Source organism: Carcharodon carcharias, chromosome 11 (assembly GCF_017639515.1).
Source record: "Carcharodon carcharias isolate sCarCar2 chromosome 11, sCarCar2.pri, whole genome shotgun sequence".
NCBI lineage: Eukaryota > Metazoa > Chordata > Chondrichthyes > Lamniformes > Lamnidae > Carcharodon > Carcharodon carcharias.
In genome coordinates this window covers 93,711,052-93,735,181 of record NC_054477.1, presented here as the reverse complement: position 1 = coordinate 93,735,181, position 24,130 = coordinate 93,711,052, and the positions used below count along the sequence as shown (strand labels likewise).

The 24,130-nt window shown below is 42.0% G+C and overlaps 1 protein-coding gene across 4 annotated transcripts in view; it reads right to left on the bottom strand.

Moving 5' to 3' along the window:
* Nucleotides 1-200: 200 nt before the first annotated feature.
* The window catches only part of panx1a (pannexin 1a), a 55,690-nt gene continuing 31,760 nt past the window's right edge, over nt 201-24,130 (bottom strand). For 2 of the 4 annotated variants that reach the window (XM_041199160.1, XM_041199162.1), the window contains 4 exons: nt 21,647-21,864; nt 20,204-20,880; nt 4,405-4,521; nt 201-1,951 (listed from right to left, as the gene is read on the bottom strand). In XM_041199160.1, coding sequence (XP_041055094.1) covers nt 1,935-1,951; nt 4,405-4,521; nt 20,204-20,880; nt 21,647-21,864 — 1,029 coding nt within the window. In that variant the 3' untranslated portion in view covers nt 201-1,934. Of the gene's footprint in view, nt 1,952-4,404; nt 4,522-4,677; nt 4,806-16,389; nt 17,007-20,203; nt 20,881-21,646; nt 21,865-24,130 lie in introns of those variants that run through there. The other 2 variants (XR_005944428.1, XM_041199161.1) reach the window with 2 other exon arrangements.

Sequence of the window (24,130 nt, the reverse complement as noted above, 5' to 3'; positions counted from 1 at the left end):
AACGTACACAATTCTAGAACTGAAGCATGTGAAGCTCTCTGCCCCTAGAAAGTAGAGTGGGGTCTAGGGCAGAACCTATGAATGGGCAAGTGTCTTACACTACCATCTTATGATAGCAGAGCGGGACCAGAGAAATTTCAGGGCCACATATCGAAGATAATGATAAAACTATCAGAATTAACTTGACTCAACCATATGGCTTTAACAAAAGAAATTTCAACTTTATTCTGAAAAAGGTTGAAATCCATCAGAAAACAAAGTATTAAGTCAATTCACTGCAACAATTCTGATCAATTAAATGGAAAATTATATAATTAAGAAGTAGTTCAAGATAAAATTATTTCAAAATCTATACATCATTATGTACAAAGTAATTAAGATTTAAGCCAATACAATGCCTCCATTTTAGGGTTACGTTTATGTACAGCAGAATGGCGTCAATATTATACAATTAAATAATTTAAATAATTATTTCTGTAATAAAAGTTGCTCAACTATGTAAAGCACTTTCTAAAATTATTTAATATAAATAAAACAAATAAATAACAGTTTGCTGGTTTAACAAGCTGAAATTTCCAGTGATTTACAACGTACATATTATCCCATTTGTGAACTATTATACTCCCGACACAATTCTCTCCCAACACTGTTTTACTTGCACTGGTCGGAACCCCTATTGTTCCTTCTGGATAGTTAACTTTTAATATTATCATTGCATTTAACCTGATGTTGAAAGTTAACACACTTTTAAGTTTTGAGATGAATACTATTCTGTTAATTAAAATTCAGAACATTCACCAAATGGATCACTGATACTGGGTGTGTGATTGCACTATCTACAGCATTGCATGCTTGCTATACTATCTTTCCACATGCAGGCTCTTATAAATCACCACCGACACAAGTACACCCATATTTTGTTGCAAATTCATAATTCATATGTTTTAGAATATAACTTTTAGTGTTAGGAATTAAAGTTTTGACTGTATAAAGATGGGGAAGGGGAGCATCTGATTGAGAAACTGATAAGCAATCTTGAAGTAAATGCAACTCAAACAAGCTTGGAGTTTATCACACTTAAAAGGTAACTTGTGTTCAACTTACAAAGTCAGAGGTAGAAGTGTAAACTTAAATAATGAATGACCCCATCTCTCAGCTTGTAAGGGAGCCAGAAGGTCTACACTTACTTCAATAAAATACTTAAAATGATTTATGTAGTTCCCAGAACAAAAGAAGATAAAACCACTTGTAAACAAGAGTGTTCCTTAACAGGGCCTGCAATTCTAGAGAGAGGCAATTACATCCATTAGCAATATAAATTATCCTTAAGAGTTACAGAATCAAAGAGATGTGTTGAAGGTAAACTAATTCGTTTACATTTCTGTTTGAAATGTATCCATCACAAAGCATGCCACCTTGTCCTAGAGACAGGACGTGGAGGTGGAAGGTTCTTTTGCTTAATTTATCCGTGTGTATTTAATGACAGAAGCAAGCAGTTCAGTCTGGGTTTCATGAGGGAAAGTCAGCCAGAAACTTTGCTCTAGCTTGCAGCTGATGGAAGAAATCTACAATGGCTCTCACAGAGTCTTGTAGCAGAAATCAGTCAGTAGACTTAGCTTGGAAAACTCTGGGACGGCGGTTGAATACCCAGACATGAGCTGAGGCATCCACAGCCTGGAAGTCAGTAAAGAAAATGGTGGAGGAGTGCATAGCCAAAAAGCTAATGGAAGGAATCCCATAGAATTTTACCTTGGAGGAATAGCTGGAATACTGACACCATCCAGGACTAAGTATTTATAAGCTACAGTGTTATTAGTGGTGCTTGCTTTGTTTTATTTCTCTTTATATATACAATAAAGTTTGCTTTTGCTAAAAAACATAAAATCTTGTGGTGTAGTTCTGTCGGATAATTGTTGGGTGTTCAGAGTTCTTCTTTAAACATTAAAGGTCCCTAAAAGGATCATAATATTAGATTTAGAGATTATTAAATTAACATTTATGTTATGTAAACAGATAACATCTTTAATTGTGGATCAATAGAAGTTACAGATTTAATTTCAAGTTTTCTTGTTTACAACGTTTCTTTGTAATAGCTTTTGGCCGCAAAACATGGATCCATAGTGCTGGCTCTACAAAAACCCTGAACTTAAAAGATGATGGCCTGAACACTTTTGGTGCAGCCCATGGGGTGCATCCTGACTGACAGAGAGCTAGCTTGAGCATACAATCTGTGTACCAGGAGCTTGCAGACTGGGTGCATCATCACATCAAACAGCCTCAGATCTTCCATTTTGGATTATGCTATCTCTCAGTTATTCTCAGCTAAAAATGCATTCAACTGCACAAAGGACCTCCCTCACCAAACCTCCCCCCACACCCCTCCCCAACCCCCACCCACACTACTTAAGGGGCAAACATTAACTTCCAGGTGAAGTGCCTTTGACTTTCACTAGCACTGAGATGGTGGAAGTACTGTGTCCTGTGCTACTGAAGGAGCTTTGTAAACTCTTTTTGGAATTTTCCAAGGAGTGCTCTGGATCTTGATAAGGATGTCAGAGGAGTTAGTTAGCCTCTCAGGAGAAAGGCTGTTTCAGCAATGAGGGACATAGTTACAGCTTCTGTTGAGTTGCACCATGATTTCGGAATGGAGCACAGACAGCAGGGAGAGGATGTTGTCAAAAGGGAGAAAGAGGAGACTCTCAATAGAAGGTCTGATCCAGCAAGGGTATTAAACAAACACTTGTCCCACCTCCACTATAGCCAGAAGCAGCATGTGAGATGCCTGCATTTCACCAACGAGGTGATCACTGAGTTACACCATCTCCTACAACCTGACAGGCAGTCTTACAACAGGGCGAGGATGGTGCTGCCAGTGGCTAGCAAGGCCACTGTCACTCTAGGTTTCTATGCTGGTGGATCCTTCAAGGTAGGAGCAGGCAAAGTTGACAATGTCTCACATGTTGCTGTGCATGATTGCATAAGGGAAGTGACACATGCCCTGAATAGAAGGAGAGGGGTCTTCACCATCTTCTCACTGATTGGAGAGAGACAGAAGACAGCATGCAGATGTTCCAGTTTGGCAAGATTCTCAATGATACAGGGTGCATAGTAGCTGCATGCATGTAGCTCTGCGGTCTTTTATGTTAATGGGGAAATGTCCCATAACTGCAAGGGCTATCTCTCTATGAACATCCAGCTTCTGAGCAGCCATGCCCAGAAGCTCATTTTGGTGACTGCCAACTATCCTTTTAGCAGCCATGATGCATTCATCCTGTGCCAGTCAGCTGTACCTGCCATCTTTGGGTTGCCACAAAGAACCAGAGGCTGGCTGCAAGGGCAGCAAGGGGTGCATGATCTGCACCCAGCTCATGACCCTGAGGACATTGTGCCAGTAATAAGAGCCATGCAGCCACCAGGAGGGTCATGGAGCAAACTATTCGCATCCTAAAACAATGGTTTTGCTGTCTGGGCTGCTTGAGGGAACCCTCCAGTGCTGGAGTGTGTCTCCAAGTTTGTGGTGGTTGGCTGCATCCTCACAACATTGCTCTCATGAAAGCACAACCCTTACAATTAGGTGGAGGCCATCTTGGGAGGAACAGCAAGACAAGGAGGAAGGGATGAGTAATACAATACTGTCCATTGGATACTCAGATTCTTGTTCAGTAACGTGTCATCCACATCATCATTGCTCCACAATTTACTTCCTTCCTATCTATCTGCTATGTACCATTACACAACCTCTTGGCCTAATCCTGAAATAAAAGCCACCAACATAAAACCGTTCCATAACATCAATATTTCCAAAAATGCACACAAAACTGAACTGTAAACCCAAGTGCATTCACTTAGTTCCTATCCTACAGGTTCCTTTGCTTGGCCCAGTGCTCCTATGCAGTGCTACCCCAGTGGCTCCAGCATGGCTGGTGAAAGACTTTTAGTCACGCGAGAATGCAGATGACCTTGCAGGATGACCTCAAACAGCCTCAAGTTGTTGCGTGGCTTCTGTCTGTGCTGCAATGGCAGCTGATTGGCCATCAGATGCTGCATCATGGCTGTCAAGGAGTTGGCCACCACTTCCACACAAGAAAGGAGCTCGGTGCAAAGCTCTGTGCAAAGTTGGAGCCCAACCCCTCCATGCTTCTTGACTGTGTCAGGAGCCTCTGTGCCAAGCCTGCCAATGCACCAAGCATCTTGGTGTATGTACCCATCAGTGTTCTCCTGGATTTTGCCCCATAAAAGTCTTCATCCGAGTCTGTAACAAAACTTGCCTGCGGTCTTGCCCTCCAGTGAACTGACAGGTGAACTGTGCTTCACCCCTGGTCTGGATGTAGCCCACTCGTGGTGACTCAGTACGTGCTGAACCTGACTCTATGCTACTCTGTAAAGTTCAAGCAGTGCCAATACCTGAGCCAGCTGCCATTGTTAGATCAAGTGAGGGTGCATCTTCATCAGTTGCCTTTGGTAGTTCTCGCCCTTCATGTTGAGGCTGCATTCTCTGTCCAGCTGGCAGTTCTTGGATATCTAAAAGCAGAAGTGAAGAAGGGGAGGGTTTGAGTTAGTGACGTGGAAACAAGAGGGCCATAATCACACCATCCGCAGCTTGCATGTTATGCTGATAGCAAACGAGAAGGGGCTAAGGCAATAGCATACTGTCATCCTCAGTGTTCTCGGCAATACCTGATACAATGGCCTCAGTAGCAGCCAGCTCTGTGATGTGGAGCACAATCTCCTCCAGAGGGTTCAGTTGATGCAGGCATGCCTGCCCTGTCAGTTCTGTGCTCCCCCTGTGTATGTGCTGCCATGTCCTGTAAGGGAAAGCAAAGTATTCATTGAGTGTTTTGCAATGTGCTTTTGTGTCTGATTAGAGATACGTGAAAGCTGCAGGTAGTGGGTGTGAGTCTGGCAGCATTGGTACATGTGTGAATGAGATGTGGACTACCTGCACATTAGGCATGAGTCCTGATTGTTGATGAGTGAATGATAGGGCTGTGCTGCGTTGAGCAAGATGAGACGCTGGTGGAGCATTGGGTTGGAGAAATCATGTGAAAATGCATTCACTGACCACTCGTGTGCGGTCATTGAACAATTTTTCTAGAACTGCTGTCCAGTTCTTGGTGCCAAATTCTGAGAACTCACCTCACTGGTCACCTGCTCCCATTCTCTTTTCAGGATGTGCCTTGAGGACCTCTTGGCCTCCTATGGGAACTTGGCTTTTTTTCTCCTTTCCACCTCCATCACTAATGCCTCCAGCACTATATCAGCACACTTGGGAGCCCTCCCTCTTGCTTCATTTGCTGTTCTTTTCCTTCCAGCCAAGCCTCTCAGAGACAGTTGCAGTAGCTTCTGTTACATAATTGCAGCTCCACTTTAAGAAGTCCAGGCTACCTGTGGGTCGTGCTAGCTACGTACATTGCTGGGTCCCCTATGTAGCATGCAGCCACTCAGCAGTGTATTCTGCACTGGGCTGCATGCTGAAATTATTAAGAATGAGCAGGCAGCATGAAATTTGCATACTGTCAGCTTCAGCAACACTAGGCGATGGGTAATTGCGTATCGTTATCTACATGGCAGAACAGGCCATATCCAATTCTTCCCCATCTATGTTTAGTTGCCCTTATCCCAGTAATATTTCTATCTAGCAGGAGGGGAGAATATTCTGGATTACAGATTCAAGTAGCAATACATCACGAGTTCTGTAGTAAGATCCCTTCCCTACACATTTGTGACAGAATGTTCCAATGCATTATCATTGGCTGTACATCCTGTATCCTTTATCAGATTCCACATGATAAGAGTTACAGCTCCTACAAAACCCTGTGCAACAAGAGATAAGTGCAGTGCGTACTAAGAAGACAAACCAATGTTAAAATACCTAAATGCAACCAAAAATACCATTCCAACCATAACAAGCCTGTCCACCATCTATAAGGCACAGGTCAGGAGTGTGATGGACTGCTCCCCATTTGCCTGGATGAGTACAGCTCCCACAACACTCAAGAAGCTTGACACCATCCAGGACAAAACAGCCTGCTTGATTGGCACACCTTCCACAAATATTCGCTTCTTCCACCACCGACTCACAATGGCAGCAGTGTGTACCATCTATAAGATACACTGCAGGAACTCACCAAGCCTCCCTGGACAACACCTTCCAAACCCATAACTACTGACATCTAGAAGGTCAAGGGCAGCAGACACATGGGAACATCCCCACTAGAAGTTCCCTTCCAAGCCACTCACAATCCTGACTTGGAAATATATTGCCATTCCTTCACTGTTGCTGGGTCAAAATCCTGGAACTCCTTCCCTAATGGCACTGTGGGTGTACCTACACCATGTGGACTGCAGCGGTTCAAGAAGGCAGCTCACCACCACCTTCTCAAGGGCAATTAGGGATGGGCAATAAATGCTGGCCTAGCCAGCAACACACACATCCCATGAATGAATTTTAAAAATGTTGTGTGTAAGGCTGAATCAATTTCATCTTAATATTTTCAACAAACACAAATTAAAGATAAAAAAAAGATTGAATTTTTACAGGTCAGCTTATTGTGGGTCATTTTTTTCTGATAACTGATGTCTTAGTGTTTGGCAAAACACGTTTAAATTAGAAAGGTGTAATGTTATGTATGCAGCCAGTTTTAATGTAAAATGCTAATATTCAGGCATTAGAAAGAGTGCAGTGATAGCCACAAGATTAATTTCCAGTTTAAAATGCCTGAGCTACCCAAATAAGCTCAGAGTTGTATATTTTGAGAGATGTAGCCTCAGGGGTGATTTTATCAGGGTTTATAAAATAATAATAAGGTAGAAATTTTTTATGAGCCAATAATTTAAATTAGAGGGGGTTGGGAGGACCAGAGGTCACACAAGTAAGGGCAGAATTGGTTGGCTATTTGGTGATTCTTTTCCCAGAGGATATTAAGCATTTGCAACAAATTGCAGCAAACGCTGATTCACTGCATTCCTTCAAGAGAGAGCTGGGTCCATTTCTGGCTGGGGCAGAGAGGTAGGTGCACTGTAACTAAAGTCAGTGTAAATGCAATTTTCTGAAATAGTGTTGATTGTATAAAGAGGAATTTTTCACATTTCCCTCCTAATTAGCCTTGGCTTTTCTCCGAAATTTCATCTCTCTCAGGTTACATAGTATATGGGTAGGCACTGTCTGTGTTGTAATGATAGGGCATCATTGCTACATGGGACAGGTTAGATGGACCAGCTGGTCTGTTATTTCTGTATATTGGCATGTTTGTCTGTTGAGAAATGTTTTTGAAATGTGGAGCCTTTTTGAAAGTTGAATGACCCAAGAAGGCAGGGCAACAAGAAAGACGACAATTTAAGCAATGTTCTTATCCGCTTTTACTTAAGAAAACAAAAGCAGCAATGATAAATTACAGAGTCTCATCATCCATTGAAAATTACATAAATATATAATTTATACAAAATTTTAACACTTAACACTCTTATAAAATGCTAGTTCTCAAGATTCTTTTCAGTTTCAGTAATTCCAATGTCACAGATTTACTGTGGGCTCCATCCTTTCAACAAGTTTAAATAACATGAAGGTACTTACACTTTAACGTACAGACTAATGAGAGGGCCAGCAACATTCGGGTGATCCCTCAACATCAAAACAAAACTTTATAAAGGGTTAAAATACCTGCTTACAGTAACCACACATAAAACCTGAATCTTTCACTCATCATTAATAGACAGAAATCTAACAAAACTTCAACACTTATCAGTTTTTAGCTTATTGCATTTTGTACAGTTTATAAAAAGATTATAAAGCAATGGGAATAAAATGAGGTAATTATAATTGGCTTTTGAAAGGTAAAACGTGCATCACTTTAGAGCAAGCACATGATGGCCAGATGTTATAACTCAGTTGCATCCAACAATGACTAAATTAAGACTAACTATGCTAAAATAACAACCACTGGAGATAAATTTGTGCAAAGGAATTTTGTTGAGATGAGTTAGTAAAACACATGATGGACATCAACATTATTTCCAGACAACACGGATAATACAGGGCATGGGCCTAAATTGGATAGCCCCTGAAAACAATGCAGGGAATGCAATGTGCAATTATCCCACATCTATTCATTGACATGCAGGCAACACACCAACTTCAAGTTGCCTGCTGATTTGAATGATTTCAGAGTTCAGTCAGCACTAACCACGCTGCTGATTGACTGATGTATCAGCAGGGATCTAATACCATGGGCATCATTAAACCTGCACTGCTGAAAACTACCATGCACCTCTTAAAGGGGATGTACAGGGGATGTGGCGGCTATAGGGACCAGGAGTTGTGCAAGTGAATCTGACCTTGGGAACATTGAAGAATGGTGCCAGATGAGCTCCCAGGTATTCCAATGCTCTGCCCTGACGGAGGAGCTAGAAAGTAGGAAAGATGCCCCGCAGCGAGCCAGGAGGCTCTCTAAACACATGGTTAGAAGTATTGGAAGCAGATAACCGTGGAAGCCAATGCCAGGAGTTAAGTCCCTGCAATGCTGAATGTAATGCTGTCAAAAGGTCACTGAACTCACATTAATGGTCAAGATCAGTGAGCAGATCATCAAATGCCATATCCAACAAAGTGCATGACAGCCACACACACTGATCAATTCACTATAGTTCCATCACTCACCTACCAGCGATCTCTAGGACTCATACCTAATATTCATCAGCTTCATCGCACCCTTACACATTTAGCCCTGCAGCAAACCGCAAAACTGCATCTTACAGCTTGCACACATGACAGCTATTCTACCATGACAGCCACATCACTGAAACACTCTGCATGATACTGGTGGACACACTTCCCTCTTTCTTGCAGGAGAAGGTGATGCACAACCATAGACATTAGGAGCTAAGTAGCGGGGGCTGGACACACCTGCATGCCCCAACCCCCATTGAGGGGATTGCACTAGCCGTTATTGGGATGGCCATTGCTGAGGCCATGACTAAACCCATTGAAGAGACTAGTGCGCTTATACCTAGCCCTCCTTAATTCCCACCTTCCCTTCATCCCATAATCTTTTCAGATTTACAAGCTGCAGATGGTGTAAGCATGCACTGCTTTCTCCCTTGCAAACCACAAACTTGCACTTGTGCATTTCTCCTTTCAGATATGTAAGAAATGCAACTTAGACAGTGATGGTGAAGACACACCGTAACTCAATTTCACACTCATAGCCATCAGCTCAGATTCTGACACTAACATAATTTAGAGGACATTCTTACAACAGAATCTGCAATCAGGCAAGGTGGCCTGCAGCCAGTGCAGGAGGCAGCTCACAGAGCATGAAACAGCGCGAGTTCTGCTCCAGAAGACTCAGGTGAAATGTTTGGCAGGTCTACATTCATTGCCGAACAGCATGGAGGAGCTCAGCACCAACTTGGCACAGGGCTTTGTGCAGAGTTTGGAGCCCATTTTCCGCAAGGAAGTGGTGACTAATTCCGTCCACATGTTTGGGGTCCCAACCATGATGCAGTGTCTGATAGCTGATGCCACAGATTCCACTGCAACACAAGCAGCAGCCACCCAATGCCTAACTGCTGCAGAGGAAGCTCAGAATGAGGTCATGCAAGGTTCACTTGTCACCATGTAAGCACCGATGCCATCATAGCTGTGGGTTACAGTGTACAAGGGAGCAGGGGGGGGGTCATAGCCATCTAACAACCTGTCCTTCAACAGATTACTAGGATTGCCGAGGTGCAGACTGAGGTGGTGGCAGTGGTTCCATGAAGCTCGAGAACGTGTCCTGTCACAGAAAGGCAGTATTCATCCTCTCCACTCGCACCACTCTGCCAATGCCTTTGCTGTTGCCTGTTAGCCCAAATTCCTGCCATAAATGCTAAGACGATTCATCGTCTGTGCCCAAAGCTGATCAAGGTCATCCTACAAAACCATCAATAGTCTCCTCCACTGAAAGTTACCAGCCTCCAACCAAACATTCTGCAACTACTGGGGTAACACTGCAAAAAGCACTAGGCCAGGCAAAGGCACATGGGATACAGGCACTGAGGGAATGCACAAGGATGACTAGTTGGAATTTGTACGAAATTTGGCATGATTTTATTTATAAGTTTCATTTTGAATGTTTGTTTTGCAGTTCCTTTTATTTTGCATTGTGCAAGTAGATGCTATGATGGTCAATGACAAGGGGAAAATAAAGTATGGGACAATTGGTGAATGGGGAATTAGGGTTACCGTTACTGGTATTGTACTCAGATGAGTTCTTCACCCAGACAGAGGAGCTGCCTATTGCCTCCTCTTTCTTCTCCTCAACTGTTTTCCAGATATCTGTGCCCACAGCAAGGTTGTGCAGGTGAGATTGTGCAGGATACAGCAGATCACCACGAATGTTGACACTGCTCTGCCAAGTGCTGCGGGGCTCCTCCAGAACGGTCGATCCAGCAGAAATATTGTTTCAAAATACTCTATAATGGTCTGCTCTATCACACCTCATGTGGCAGCATAGCTTTCATCATAGCATGTTGCATATGTGCGTGTGGGTTGCCCACCGCAGCCATCAGCCACGCCATCAGTAGAAAGGCTCATCACCCAGCAGCCCACCCTTTGGTTTGCCATGGTGGCTCAATGCAGCTAGCACAGCAGACTGCTGCAGAATGATCGCACCATGACCACTGCTGGGACACTGGGTATTAACATTCATGTTTCATTTCCTATGGTCACGTACTAGTTGGACAGTAAGGGAGTGGAATCCCTTTTTTTTCCGGTACATGGCAGAGTTAACATTTGAGTCTGCGAAGTAATGCGTGTGCAGTCAATGGCACCTTGCAGCTCAGGGAAGCCTGCAGTCCTAGAGAAGCTGCATACTTGTTCTGCCTGCCTGCCTGTAGTTAAGAGAGTGAAATGTCGTTAGCTCCATTTGAATAGAGAGCTTCAGTGATCCCCCTTATGCAACACTGGACAGCAAACTACGAAAGTTTGCAAACATCCCCAGCTACAGCCTGGAAGGAGCCAATGATTGCACTGTTGTCTTCACTGCCAGTGGTAATTGCCCTGCTCTCAGGTTGCAATTGGAGTTGAAAAGGTGGCAGGTTTCAGAGAGGTCATCCTTACTGAAGCACACACATCTCATACATTCTTCGTTGCTGAAGTTGAGAACTACTCCCTAAACACCCTGGGTGGATAAGGTGTTTCACCAAGAGCGCTACTCTCCCTTCATCGCTTCCTCCTTCCTCTTCCAGCAGCTTGTCCTAATCTGCATGGCTTCTGTTAATTTTCCAAGTGATATGCCTACTGGTGCATAAATATCTGGGAGCAACTGGTTTATGCAGAAGCCTTGAAGTCAGCAAATAGTTCTTCAGCATATGCAACACTACTTCCTGTAGGCTTTTGCAACTTGAAATAACCGTAAAAAACACTTGTAGAATTATAGCACCAGCCAGAAGAAATCAACCAACAACTAACTTGTAACTGTCGCAAAGAAGAGCAGGGGAGTTATCCTTGGTGTCCTGGACCAATATTTATCCCCCAATCAACATAAAATATTCTGGTCATTATCACATTACTGTTTGTAGGAGATTGCTGAGTGCATGCTAGTTGTTGCGTTTTCTAAATTACAACAGTAACTACACTTCAAAAAAAGTATTTCATTGGCTGAAAAGTGCTTTGAGAGGTCTGGTGGTCGTGGAAAGCGCTATATAAATGCAAGTCTTTCTTTGTTTAGTTGATGATCCCTTTAAATGGTATAATAGGGGGAACATTCCTGCTGCTGAATGTGTGTTCAGCTGTGTGAGGTTAAGAGAGGGAATTGAGAATTGATCTCCAAAATGGCATCACTGCTTCATTGACAATATTCTATGCATAATCATAGAATGGTGCGCAGAGGAGGCAGCCATTAGGCTCATCGTGTCTATGCCAGCTCTCTGCAAGAGCAACTCAGCTAATCCCACTCCTGCCTTTTCCCCACAGCACTGCTATACTTATGGGGGCTATTATTTAGAATAAGGAAAACAAGTGGCTGTGACATTTTTCATGTGAGCATAGAGATGCTGGGATGGCATGCAGACTATTGAAGTCACTTTTAATTTCAGCCAATCTAAGTGCAACTCACACTGAAATGGCAATAAAAGAAGGCTGGTAAAATAAATGATGTCACTTGTAGCATGAATAGAAGATAAAATACAGCAAAATTTTACAATTACTCTTAAACTGGATGATTCCTGCAAAATATTCTCTTGATTGCAATTAAGTAAATATCTGATACAGAGGCTAAGATTACAAGCTTACAAGGCCTTGGATGGCGAAACAGAATTAACTCTCACATCAATGCAGGAGCAGAATTTACATTGTAGTCTGATAAATCAGTGGTTCTCAAAACATTTTTGGTTGAAGAACCCTTTTCCAAATGGATTACCAATTATGGAAACTTCCCCATGTCATCTAAATTACAGTGTTCTATAATACTCAAAATACGTACTGCATGTGAAGAGTGTTTCAATAATTCTTTTAAGAAAACAGATATTTACTTACAGATTATTTCCAGATATACCAATCAGTGTGCAGCATTCAGTGTTCCTCCATGTGGACTCCCCTCCTAGGTGAGACAGCCAGCCCACTCTGTGCCGTACATGTGGTGGCCGCAGTCTGTTCCTGCCTCCCGGCTCGTGCCAGGTCTGTCTCCAGCTGTCAACATTGCCTGCCCGCAAGGCCAGGCCTGCTTGGTCAGCACTTTCATATTATTTGGCGGATCAGTTGTACCGTCTCTACAGGCCCCCAGGGATTTGTGTAATGCAGTTTTGAGAACCACCGTGCTAAGTTACTAAACTATATTCATTACTTTAAAAAATAAAAACCAATTACAATATAGAAATGTCATGTTTAACAGAAGTTTTTAATATGAACTAGAATCTGCAGTAAAGATTTGATGGGGGGTGAGGGCGAGGACTGATGTGGTGCTGAAAATTCACTCAGTTCTGATGCAAGTTATGGGTATCTGGGGCACTTGTCCACCAGAGCAGGATGGATACTGTGGACCAGGCGGCATCTTAGAGCTTTGGTCCTGGATAAAAGCCACTAATACCCATTCAACCTTGTTTGTAAGGTGAGTGAACAATCCAGGCTTACTCCCCCAGGTAGAACCAACTTACACCTCGTGCACCAACCACCAGCAAGCCACCTGCTTAATGAGAGGATGGGAATGTGATGACTCTCAGATTTAGCAGTTGCTGACATTTCCTGTCTTACTGCTCTTGTTAAAGTACATTAAGGTTTCACCACTAACAAGGCCATGGAAACTCCCGTGCAAGTCTAGGATAATGCTTCATTTGTGGCTTCTCCATACACTCCCACTAGATTAATGGCAGAATGTGCAGGGAGAGCCACAGATGTTCAGCCCAGGGTACTTTAGGTGTAGAATGTGACTGCACTATCTCATTTATTCAGGTGTGAAATTAGAGAGCACTTCTTCACACACACACAGTAGTGGAAATCTGGAATCCTCTCTCTCAAAATGCCGTGGTTGCTGGGTCAATTGAAATTTTTATGACCAAGGTTAACAGATTTTTATTAGGTAAAAGTTTCAAAGGATAAGGATCAAAGTCAGGTAAAAGAAACAGAAGTACAGAGCAACAATGATCTGGGTGAATGGTAGAACATGCTTGAAGGAATGAATGGTCCTCACCTATTCTGACATAAGGGGCTGGATTTTACAGGGTTGAGGTGGGGAGAGGTGAGTGGACTTTTTGCCAGTCTGGAAGAAAAGTCAGCTGGAAGCCAACACACACCGAGGAAGCCTGCGCCAAAGTTATAACACTCTGCGGGCAGGCTAAATTGTTTAACAGTGGGGCTTTCATCCCTCAGCAGGAGGGAGCTCCACCCTCAGGAGCTGCCAGCCAGAGTTCAGCAGTGGGGGCTGTTGGGACTGCAGGAAGAAGCCTAAGGATGATCATGGCTGCGCAGGATAGGTAGTCATGGGGTTTTAAGGTGGGGAGGTATCCTAGAGCTCAGGGAGCGGAATGGGGGGGGGTGTCAGGTTTTGTAGCGCAGGCGGCAAGGAAGAAAGCGATATCTTGAGGGGATGCCCCTGATGCATGCAGGGCACTCCCTGAATGAGGTGCCCCCTTTTCCTTCCCGCCTTTTCTCATGTAGGCCCAAAATACAGCCTGCCACTCCCACCCGACTGCTCACACCAACCGTATTTTTGCAAGGGCAGTGTTATTCGGTCCAATAGGCTTGTTATTTGACCTTTAATTGTTCATTTAAAGATGAAGGCAGGCTGCCAATTACAGCACCTACCCACCTAGTGAATTACAGGCACTGGGTTGGGGGTGGATGGGCAGGTGGTAGACCAACCACCTGGCCTATTTTATGAGTGTCCACCCCCCTCCACCCCGTGCTGAAAACACACCCAGCATGGGCATGTAAAATCCAGCCCAACAGGGCTCTTGTTCCATTTGTTTAAGCAGGATAAACCATGTCACAATAGCAAGAGAATAAATTTGATATCTTGGTATGTTTGTGTCCCATAGCCAGAGTCTATTGCTTTAGATTACCTAATAAATTATGGTGCCTGTGTTCTGTTTTGGAGTTTGAACAATTTTTACTTTTGGAGATTACTTACTTCTCTTGTGACAAGAATAACTTCAAAGCTAAAAAAAATGCTGGTAAAGTTTTAAGTGACTTTAATTGAAAACTACTGGCATGTTTTCTTGAATTCTGCAGTAAATATTCATGAAAATTCCACAATGACAGAACCTAATTTTTGAAAAATACAAGACAAAAAGCTGCAAATCTGAATTTAAAAAATAGGAACCATGGTATCTCATAGGTCTGCTGATGCCAGATATTTTGAAAGGTCAGAACTGGCTTCATCTCTACAAGTGCATTTTCTGTTTTTAGTCTCAAATGTGAGAGAATCAGTTGGGAAGACTCTAGTCTGCTAGCTTCTTTGAAAACCATTACAATATTGGTTCCAGTTTTTGACTCCAGAACCTGAACACATCAGAAAGTCGTTATTTTTCTGGATGCATTCCATGGGAAATTCCACTTTGCTTGGGATAATAGCTGGGGTTTTCCACTTCTACAATCACCAGCTACAATATTCCTATGTTTTCCTGAAATGGACAAGAAAAAAAGTTACGAGCTAAAAAAACACCAGAAAGCTCTGGCCAATGTATGCTTGCCAAATCTCAAAAAATCTGACAGCTTGAGTGATAAAAAATAGTAAGTGTGACTCATTGGAAAGTATATCCCATAACTGGACAAATGATCATTTTAATAAACTTAACATTGAGAGCATTTTCCCTCAAATCCTCCTAGTAAGTTAATGTTGTTATACAGAATCTGTATTTAATTAATCTAAACTAAATATAAAGTTTCTTTAGCCATATCAATACAATCCATCTGTTGTGCTCTTCCCTAGGGCAGATCCTAACCCAAGCCTTGCACATGAAATTCTTCAGCCACTTACTAGGAAGGAATAGCCGAGTTAGTTTCCCATCGCCTTCCTCATGGTTTTTCTCATCAGGGAGTCTTCTCCTTGAAAGCAGCTGAGGCTAAACTTCCCCAATTACACTTTACGATTTTGTGTGGGAGGGGCAGGGGAATCTAGAGGTGAGCACCTTGCTGAATAAATACTGCGACGACAGAGACCATAATCCAGTTTCTGCTTGCCAGGGCTATCTGGAGTGAGGCTTCAACCCTATACCATTTGACTCACATGTGAGAATTCTACCACTGAGTCAAAGGCTTGCTATCAGTACAGTACCCCAGTTGTATATCCAATTAAGAGATAATAAAAATTACATTATTCAAATCTGTCAACGCTTTTTATCTTGCACTTATCAAGACAGATAGGAGAATGCCACATTTCAAAGAAAGCAGAGAGCAACAATCTATACTGCATGAAAAAAGGGCACTGATTGGTTGGCAAGTAGACTCTGACTGGTTAAGGCATTGCCATGGAGAATGCACCATGAAACTACTATCCCCCATTCGTTTGTTTAACTCAATAAGGCACAATGCCTGGACATTTTCCTTCTGCCTGCAGAGGACAGGTCCCTGTGTATGAACATATGTAGCTTCTAGCAAGCGTAAGTGAGCCACATTGCGAGCTCCACTAAAAACCTTAAATTAGTGTTAATATAATTCCTAGTACACTCAGGATTATTCAGCAAGTGCTGTCCAATCGCAGAATCACATTTAACATTAGACATTATGTTCTGAGTGTTGCAAGCACAGGCTGGCTGGTTGAGTATGGTCAGTATTTTCCCTATGTGAACAACCAAAGTGACACGCTATTTGATATGTCTTAGGGACTTATGGCCAATGTATCCTGTTCCTGATTAATTCTCCATGGTACGCTTGAGCAGAGTCAACTTGCCAACCAATCAGCACCTTTTTCTCATGCAGTATAAATTGTTGCTCCCTTTGAAATTTGGCATTCTTGTGACTGTCCAGATGAGTACAAGATGAAAAACTCAACAGCATGTCTCTTCTTCAAGTAATACTCATGTTCTGTAATACCAAGCGACTATTTCAATATTTTTAGTATAAATAATTATTTTTAAAAGGAGACATCAATTCTATTGAGTTAAGTTCTACATTACCTGATTAATTTTAACCAAGTCTGTCAATCTACTTTCTATTTTTGAGCTTACTCAACATTCTTGCTAAAATACTGATATTTATTTAGAAAAATGTGAGAAATATAAATTAAAAAGGAAAGTATCTTTTTAAAGAATGAGCACTTCTCCAGGTAACAAATAATTTAAAGTTAAGGGACATAATGTGATAAGTTTATAGTCCATTGACCTACAACAAACATACAGCTTACTAATACTGTTGTAAATTAAGGTCTAATATTTGCCTTTCAGAACAAAATGCATGTTGTTAAATTGCACGTTTTAACAGTCTGAACTGCACGTCTGAGGTTCCAGAAGTCTTTGTCGCAGAGCCATGGACTCATCTCTTTCTTCATCGGTGGATCTGATCCCATCCTCTACAGAAACTGATTTAGTAATAACTGAAAACAATTGTAAAAAGATCTTGCTTACTCATCACTATAATGAACAGAATTCAGGCTACGTTCTTTCAATAATTAAGCATGATTACATATTTTGGGGTTTCATTCACCTTTGTTCACTCTAAAGGGGGTTTCTTTGTTTTAAGCAACTTTCGGATGTAACTCTTTATTTTCCTGAATGTTTTCACTTGACCAGATACTGAGGTTGACTTGTAATATACCTAGGAAACCAGTAGTTTATTTCAGTTTTGGGGTTTTACCAAGTTGTGGGAAAACTTTTAGAATCCATCATCTTCGAGATCAAATGAGTAAGCATTTAGAAATACATGGGACAATCAGGGACAGCTAGCACAGATTTCTTAAAGGCAAGCTGTGTTGCAAAAATATTGGTTTTTTTTTTGAAGAAGTCACTGATTGTACAAATAAGGTTACATGTCCTGCATATGCAGTTTCAGTTGATGTTCAATAAAGTTTCCATACAAAGATTAGAGAAAAAAATTTAGGCATATGGTGGATGAAGAAATGTGGCTAGGAAACCTGGATGGAGAGATGGCTAAAAATTCATAAATAGGAAGTATTAGAAAGGCTGGTTGTACTTAAAGGTGCTAAGTCACCAGGACCAGATGGGATGCATCAGAGGATGCTGTGCTGAATAAGGGTGAAAACTGCTGAGGCTCTGACCATAATTTCCCAATCCTCATTAGGCTCGTGGATTCTTCTAAAGGACTGGAGGATTGCATATGTTACACCATTGTTCAGAAAAGGGTATAAGGATAAATTCAGCAACTTCAGGCCAGTCAGTTTAATCTCAGTACTGGGAAAGACTTTAGAGACAATAAGTAGGGAAAACCAGAATGGGTTTGTTAAAGGAATATTGTGTTTAACTAGCTTGATTGAGTTCTTCCATGAGGTAACAGACAGGGTGACGGAGTTGATTTGGTGTATGTGGATTGCCAAAAGGTGTTTGATCAAGTGCCACCAGTAGGCTTGCCAGCAAAGTTAAAGTCCATGGAATAAAAGGGAAAGTGGAAGTATGAACATGACATTGGCTGAGTGGCAGGAAGCAGAGAGCAGTGGTGAAAGGTTGTTTTTCGAACTAGAGCAAGGTGTCTAGTAGTATTAGGACCATGGCTCCCTTGATACATTTAGATGACTTAGACTTGGATGTGCAGGGCACAATTTCAATATTCACAGATGGCACAAAACTGAGCAGTATTGTAAACTTGGGGGGAGAATAGTGGCAGACTTCAAGAGGACGTGGGCAGCCTGGTGCAATGGGAGTGGCAGTGGAAGTGGGGGTAGGACTGGAGGATGTTTTTGTTCGAACACTTGAGACTGTAAGAAAATTTGAATATTAGAGATATTAATTGAAGCAAAGACTATGTGGTAGATCTTCAACTTGCTTCCTGGGCATAATACATAGGTTGTGAATAAATTGTCTGTTACAGAAACCGTTAATCCACAATTGGGAACAAAGATTTCTGCTTTGGCGGGGTGAGTTGCACTTCTATGAATGGGTATGAATTCTTGCATCCTTATCTTTAGCGAAATGTCCTCTGCAATTCCTGGTGACACAAGTTCTTTCATTTAGTTAACAGATAGAACATACTGACAGAAAGTACTAGGCTCTTGCAGAACCATCAGGTGGCCAAAGTGGGGAATTTAAAGTTACTGCAGAAAAATTGGTTAGCAATGGTTCGTGTGTATTAACCAATATTTTCACACTAGTACTGTGAAATGTTTAAAATGGCAACTACAGTGCCACCTATAGGAAGAAATTATACTATAAGTACATATTGGCAGTCTTACAATGCAATTTGTCCCTAGAACCTGACATTTTTAACACATTTTGAAATTGCATCTTGAAACCCCAATCAGCCATTTTAATATAGAAAAAATACAGCTAGATATCTTTGGTTCAGTACTCTCTGCTCTTGCTTCCAATCTCCCTTGCCTCTCCATCGCTGGTGACCCACTCCCTGGGATTCCCATCCCGCCCACACTCACCTCTATCTAGTGTTCCAGCGGTGATCCTCAAGGTCAGCCTGAGTGATGGACCGGCAGTGGCCACTACTCCTGGTGGTGCTGCTGGTACTGCAGAACCATTGGCCTCTGGTTGGCCAGCAGCTCTCAGGGCCGGGATTTCTGCCCAACTGCCACGTTGATTGCATGAGAGGCCATAAACTCCCTAGGTAAGTGTCTGATTGCCTGGTAATTCTACTGGGCCTTCTGGAGTGAAACTACACAGGGCTCCCACCAGTTCTCCACCTGATAGGAGGGTCTCCAGTCAAACACATTAAATTCCACCCAAAGTTTGTGCCTCAAGATCACCGGGATTTACAACCGGTGCCATTTATAAGCCCAAATTCCAGCAGTAGAAAGGGAGGAAAATGAAGATTCTGCAGGATTGCTTATGTCTGGCCCTACCTGAAAGGATTCCTGCAGATCTTCCAATCAGTGGAAGTTGGGGGCAGGCCAAAGTATCTTGTACTTTGGGCACCTCTGCCCTGGGGTACCCAGTAAGTAGACAAACAGAAAGAGGAGGGGAGAGGTCTCCAGTCTCATTAGTATGTTGCAAAATGGCCTGTGCCTCCTACAAGCCATGAACTGCTTCCACCCAGGAAATCCCAGAAAAGGGGCAGAGACCAGTTGATTTGGGTGGTCACCTCCTTTTCATGACCTTTGTGCTCAGAGAACAGATTGTCCTCGGGAAACAAACCTCAGGAAAATCCTTCCTAATTATCTTAGAATTTCTGATGCTTAAAAATTGAAAAAAACCCTGAGCTTACACTATGGAGAAGTCCTTGCAGCAAAACCGTAATACAAAATGCGACCTCTCTTTTATTTTTCTTCTTTTTCCTTCCTATTTCCATACATCCGGCTTTGAGACTATTCAATACTGGCCTATTGAAATAAGTGTCTGTTTACCAGTATTGCCATCAAAACAATCCAGACTGTGGTAATCATTAAGTAGTTTGTTATTACCCTCACAGTTTGAGGATAGTGAGAGTAGAAATTATGATCTGCATTATTCTGTTTGAAAATATAAATTACTGGTATAAAATTACCCTCAACTGTTCTGTTTGAAAATATAAATTACTGGTATAAAATTACCCCCTGCACTATTTAATCTCTATGTTCTGTGTAAAAAATGCAGGAAATTTGTTTTGAAGTCTACTTTCAACAAAAAGTCTTACCTTTCAGTTGTGTTGTATTCAGGTCCATATTGGGGTCAGATTTCTGCTCAGCTTTCTTGGTTTTGGCCAAACCATCTACTGTATCTGACTTGACTTGTCCAAGGGCTATTAAAGGCATCATTGCATCCATCACTGATGGTTCTAATAGCCCCTTGCCTTTTATGTGTTCTAGCACTTTGAGGCACTTATGTGATTTTATTTCACTGATATTTTCTTCCAAAAATAGAAGGTACAGATTCAAGTCATTCCAATAGCCTTTAGTAACGTTCATCACCTCAAACTGTGGCAGAAGTTCATATACCTTAAGAAAAGTGAACTTCTTTCTTAAAGGAAATATCATACTGTACACTGCCACTGGTGTAAGGAGGATATATACGACAATGTTGACGATACTTAGGAGTTGAAAAATTCCAACAGAAATGAGTTTGCACTGAAAGAAATCTGGTATGCTTGTTTCGTTCCCCAAAATGCCTGTTTTGACTGAGCATCTGAATTCATCTGTGAGGGAGGTCAGAGAGATGTAATATCCCAAGTAGATGCAGGCAAGTATAAGAAACGTGACAGCAAGGCCTTTGCGAATAAGATACAACGTCAACATTCTCCAGGAGTCTTCTTTTGATTTCAAATAACGCTCCACGATTGGGAACTGGAAAAAATTCTCCCTTTTCTCCTTGGCACTAAAGTTAAAGAAAGAACATCAAATGAAAAGAACCTATAATGCGCCATACTGTTTCTTACAGGTTTTGGATAATTTAATAAGTTTTCTAATTGGTGCTTAATTAAAAATAAAGCAGAAAACATCTGACCTGTGAACATATAACTACATTTGATTTCCAGTAGTAACTAATTGAATTGTACAGGTTAGATTTCAAGTGTGTGCTGAGTCATCTGGTTTCAGCCCATGCAGAAGTTATGGTTCTACGATTGCTCTCAGTGCATACCTCGGCTTGGAGAAAGATGAGAATCTAGTCCACAGTGGTTTAGAGTTTGCCATGTAACGGTTTATAGAAATATAGTGTGTTTCAAGCGAATTAGGCACTTTTTTTTCCTCATTCTTGTTAAATGGCTCATTCGTCATTTGAGAAATGTTAAAGGATCATTATTACTAATGTGCCATGAATGGCTGCTTCTGTTTCTGTTCCTGCAAACAAAATTGCACATTTCAAGATCCCCATTCCCCCTGTTTTGTTGGTGTGTTGTAAGTAACTATTAAAGGGGCACACAACATCTTTTTTAAAAATGGAACTAGAGACAGAACAAGCTAATCATTCACTCACACAATTCAAAGTGAAATAAGTGGTATAAATGTAACCATACAGAAAATATGAAGTTATCCTCCTACTATTCTGTATGATTTATTTAACATCACAAATACAGAATCCAGAGGCATGGGATAGCTGCAACCATACAAATATACAACTAACAATCTGCTTATCTACGTACCCGCTCTGCTCCCCAAAGGTTTGGAAACAGATGTTAGCATCAAATCCACTGGTGCTGACAATGTGCTGTGCTAATCTGATTCCACGGTTGTAGGCCTTATCAAGCTCTTCTATTATAAAAGTCAATTCTCCATAAAGCTGAGGCGCTGCAGTAAACTGCCAAAATAAGGCTGGAACATACATAAGGATTGCTACTAGCAGGAGAACATATGGAAAAACCTGAATAAAAAAATCAAAAATAACCATTATGTTAAAACAGAAAAATACTTTTTCCAAATGAAGTATTCATAAAATTTGTAAAAGTATGTTACATAAATAACAGTACAAATATGATGTTACATGAAGTGTGTGGCAGATTACTTTCTTTCAATGCAGTGTATGAGGTACCTCACTACACTTGCCATTTCAGGTTATATTTACCACGTGCATTTATATTTCATATCCAACATTCTCTGGCGCTACAGCCCACTCGGCTTCCAACTCCTCAGTATACTATGGCAGGAGGGCCTTTACCCATTGAGCCATTTTGGCTTCCCCAAGCTTTAATGTGTACCTCAGCATGTAGTCCTTGGAATGTTCTGGACTGCAACATTTGGCCATCGATAGCTCTATGCACTGGAAGACCGTGCTATCAGTGAGCTTCACAACGTACAGCCCAGCATAAAAGGATTTGCTGATCCTCATTATGTCAGGCTATGATGATGTTACCAAACCACTTTCTGTCTTCAGGATGCTGATCACAAAGCTCTCTCTGTGTACCTTTTGGAAGAATAAACACAAGCTTTTCTCATCCTGCTCCACAGTGTGGGCACTGGACCAGATGATGATCTTGGAGGTCACAGTAGCAAAGAGCAAGGCCTGCTGACTCTTCACCTCTTAGGGATCCTTCTTGACATCAATCCCCATCAACTGCAGCAGGACAGAGTCTGGGTGCTTTTTGCGGTTGGGATAGCTCCCTTTGTCTTGTTCTCACTTTCTGAATACCTTTGAGGATGAAGATCTCTTGATGTTTGCCTTTGAGACTCAAAGAGGGGTTTCACAGTTCTCCAATCCCTGATGAGCTCCTCGATGTTTTTACGGGTCAATAGCTTCATGTTCAGCCTCCATGTCCCCCTGCCAATCTTCTGATCATCCTGTAGGGTCAGTCAGTAGGAGGCAGTGATCAGAGAACACTGCTTGACGTCAGTGTATCTGACCATGAGCACTTGGGATATAAACAGGAAGTCTATCCTGGAACAGACTAGCTCATCTAATCTTGATGCAGCGCTCCATCTGCAGGGCTGCTGAAGACATTGTGCAGCATGATATCTTTTACCGTTTCCATCAGGAGTCTGGACATGGCATCCAGTTTGCTGTCAGGCCTTCCAGATCATCTGGTCACATCAACAATGTGGTTGAAATCACCACCTAGAATATCCAGCCTGGAAGTCACCAGCAGCAGTAGGAGCTGCAGGAGGATGGTCAATATTTCGCTGTGTTGAGCCTGGTAGACTAGAAATTTCAGCTTCCCACTCTGTGCAACAGAAATGTATTAAACTCAACCTGTGTTTGTGACCTGGCTATTGCTTACAGTAATGCCTTACATTACAGTTGAGTAGCTTTCCTAGCAGATTTTTTGAAAGGCCAGAAATTGAAATAAAAGAGGGATTCAGGAGTTCATTTCAATGTGCCAAGTGAAGCATTCTCCTTTTTGGGTTTGAAACCACTCCAGAAAACAATGTTTATATTATTGTGAATAAAAACAAGCTGCGTGAATAGGGTTAAAGTTGCCTATGTAAAGGATAGAGGATGAGGGGAGTTGAGGGAAGTGTTAAAGCCTGTTTGGGAACTCAGAACTGGCTTGGCCTTCTTAGGGAGCCTGTGTATACATTTGGTGCAAGTATAAATTGGTAAGAATGGTCACAGATGTTAGCCAAGGGGTGGATATGGGCCCAAATGGGAGACCTGGCAAGAATTATGTCCCGCGCCCCAAAAAAATTTGGCTAGCCATTTCTTTTTTAAAATGCACTCCCCACCCACCACCCCTATTGCACAGGGGCCATAGGAGAACCTTCATGTTTTTTGCCCTTGAATGTGAACTTTAGCAGGATCACCGACAGAGATCTTGGACAAGCGCATCTCAATACTAATGCCACCTTACAGGTTTCTGAGGCCTACATTTTTAATTGCAAAGCCTAATGTAGGTCAAACGGCGCATGAAAGATAAGATAGCTTCAAGAAGCAATCACTGTGAAGTAACTGATATGAAACATTGCACAATATAAGTAGCAAAATATCCCAAAAACAATTACATCACACACACACACGGTGAAACTCTCTACCAACGACAATATTTCAGACAATAAATAACAATGTTGCATCTGAAATATTACATTAATAGCTAGATAAAGCTTTGTACAAATGAGTGTGCAAACTGGACCACATATGGGAAGCAGTTCCCACCTTCCTTTATCTGCTGGGTTTAACCAGGCTTAGGAAAATCACC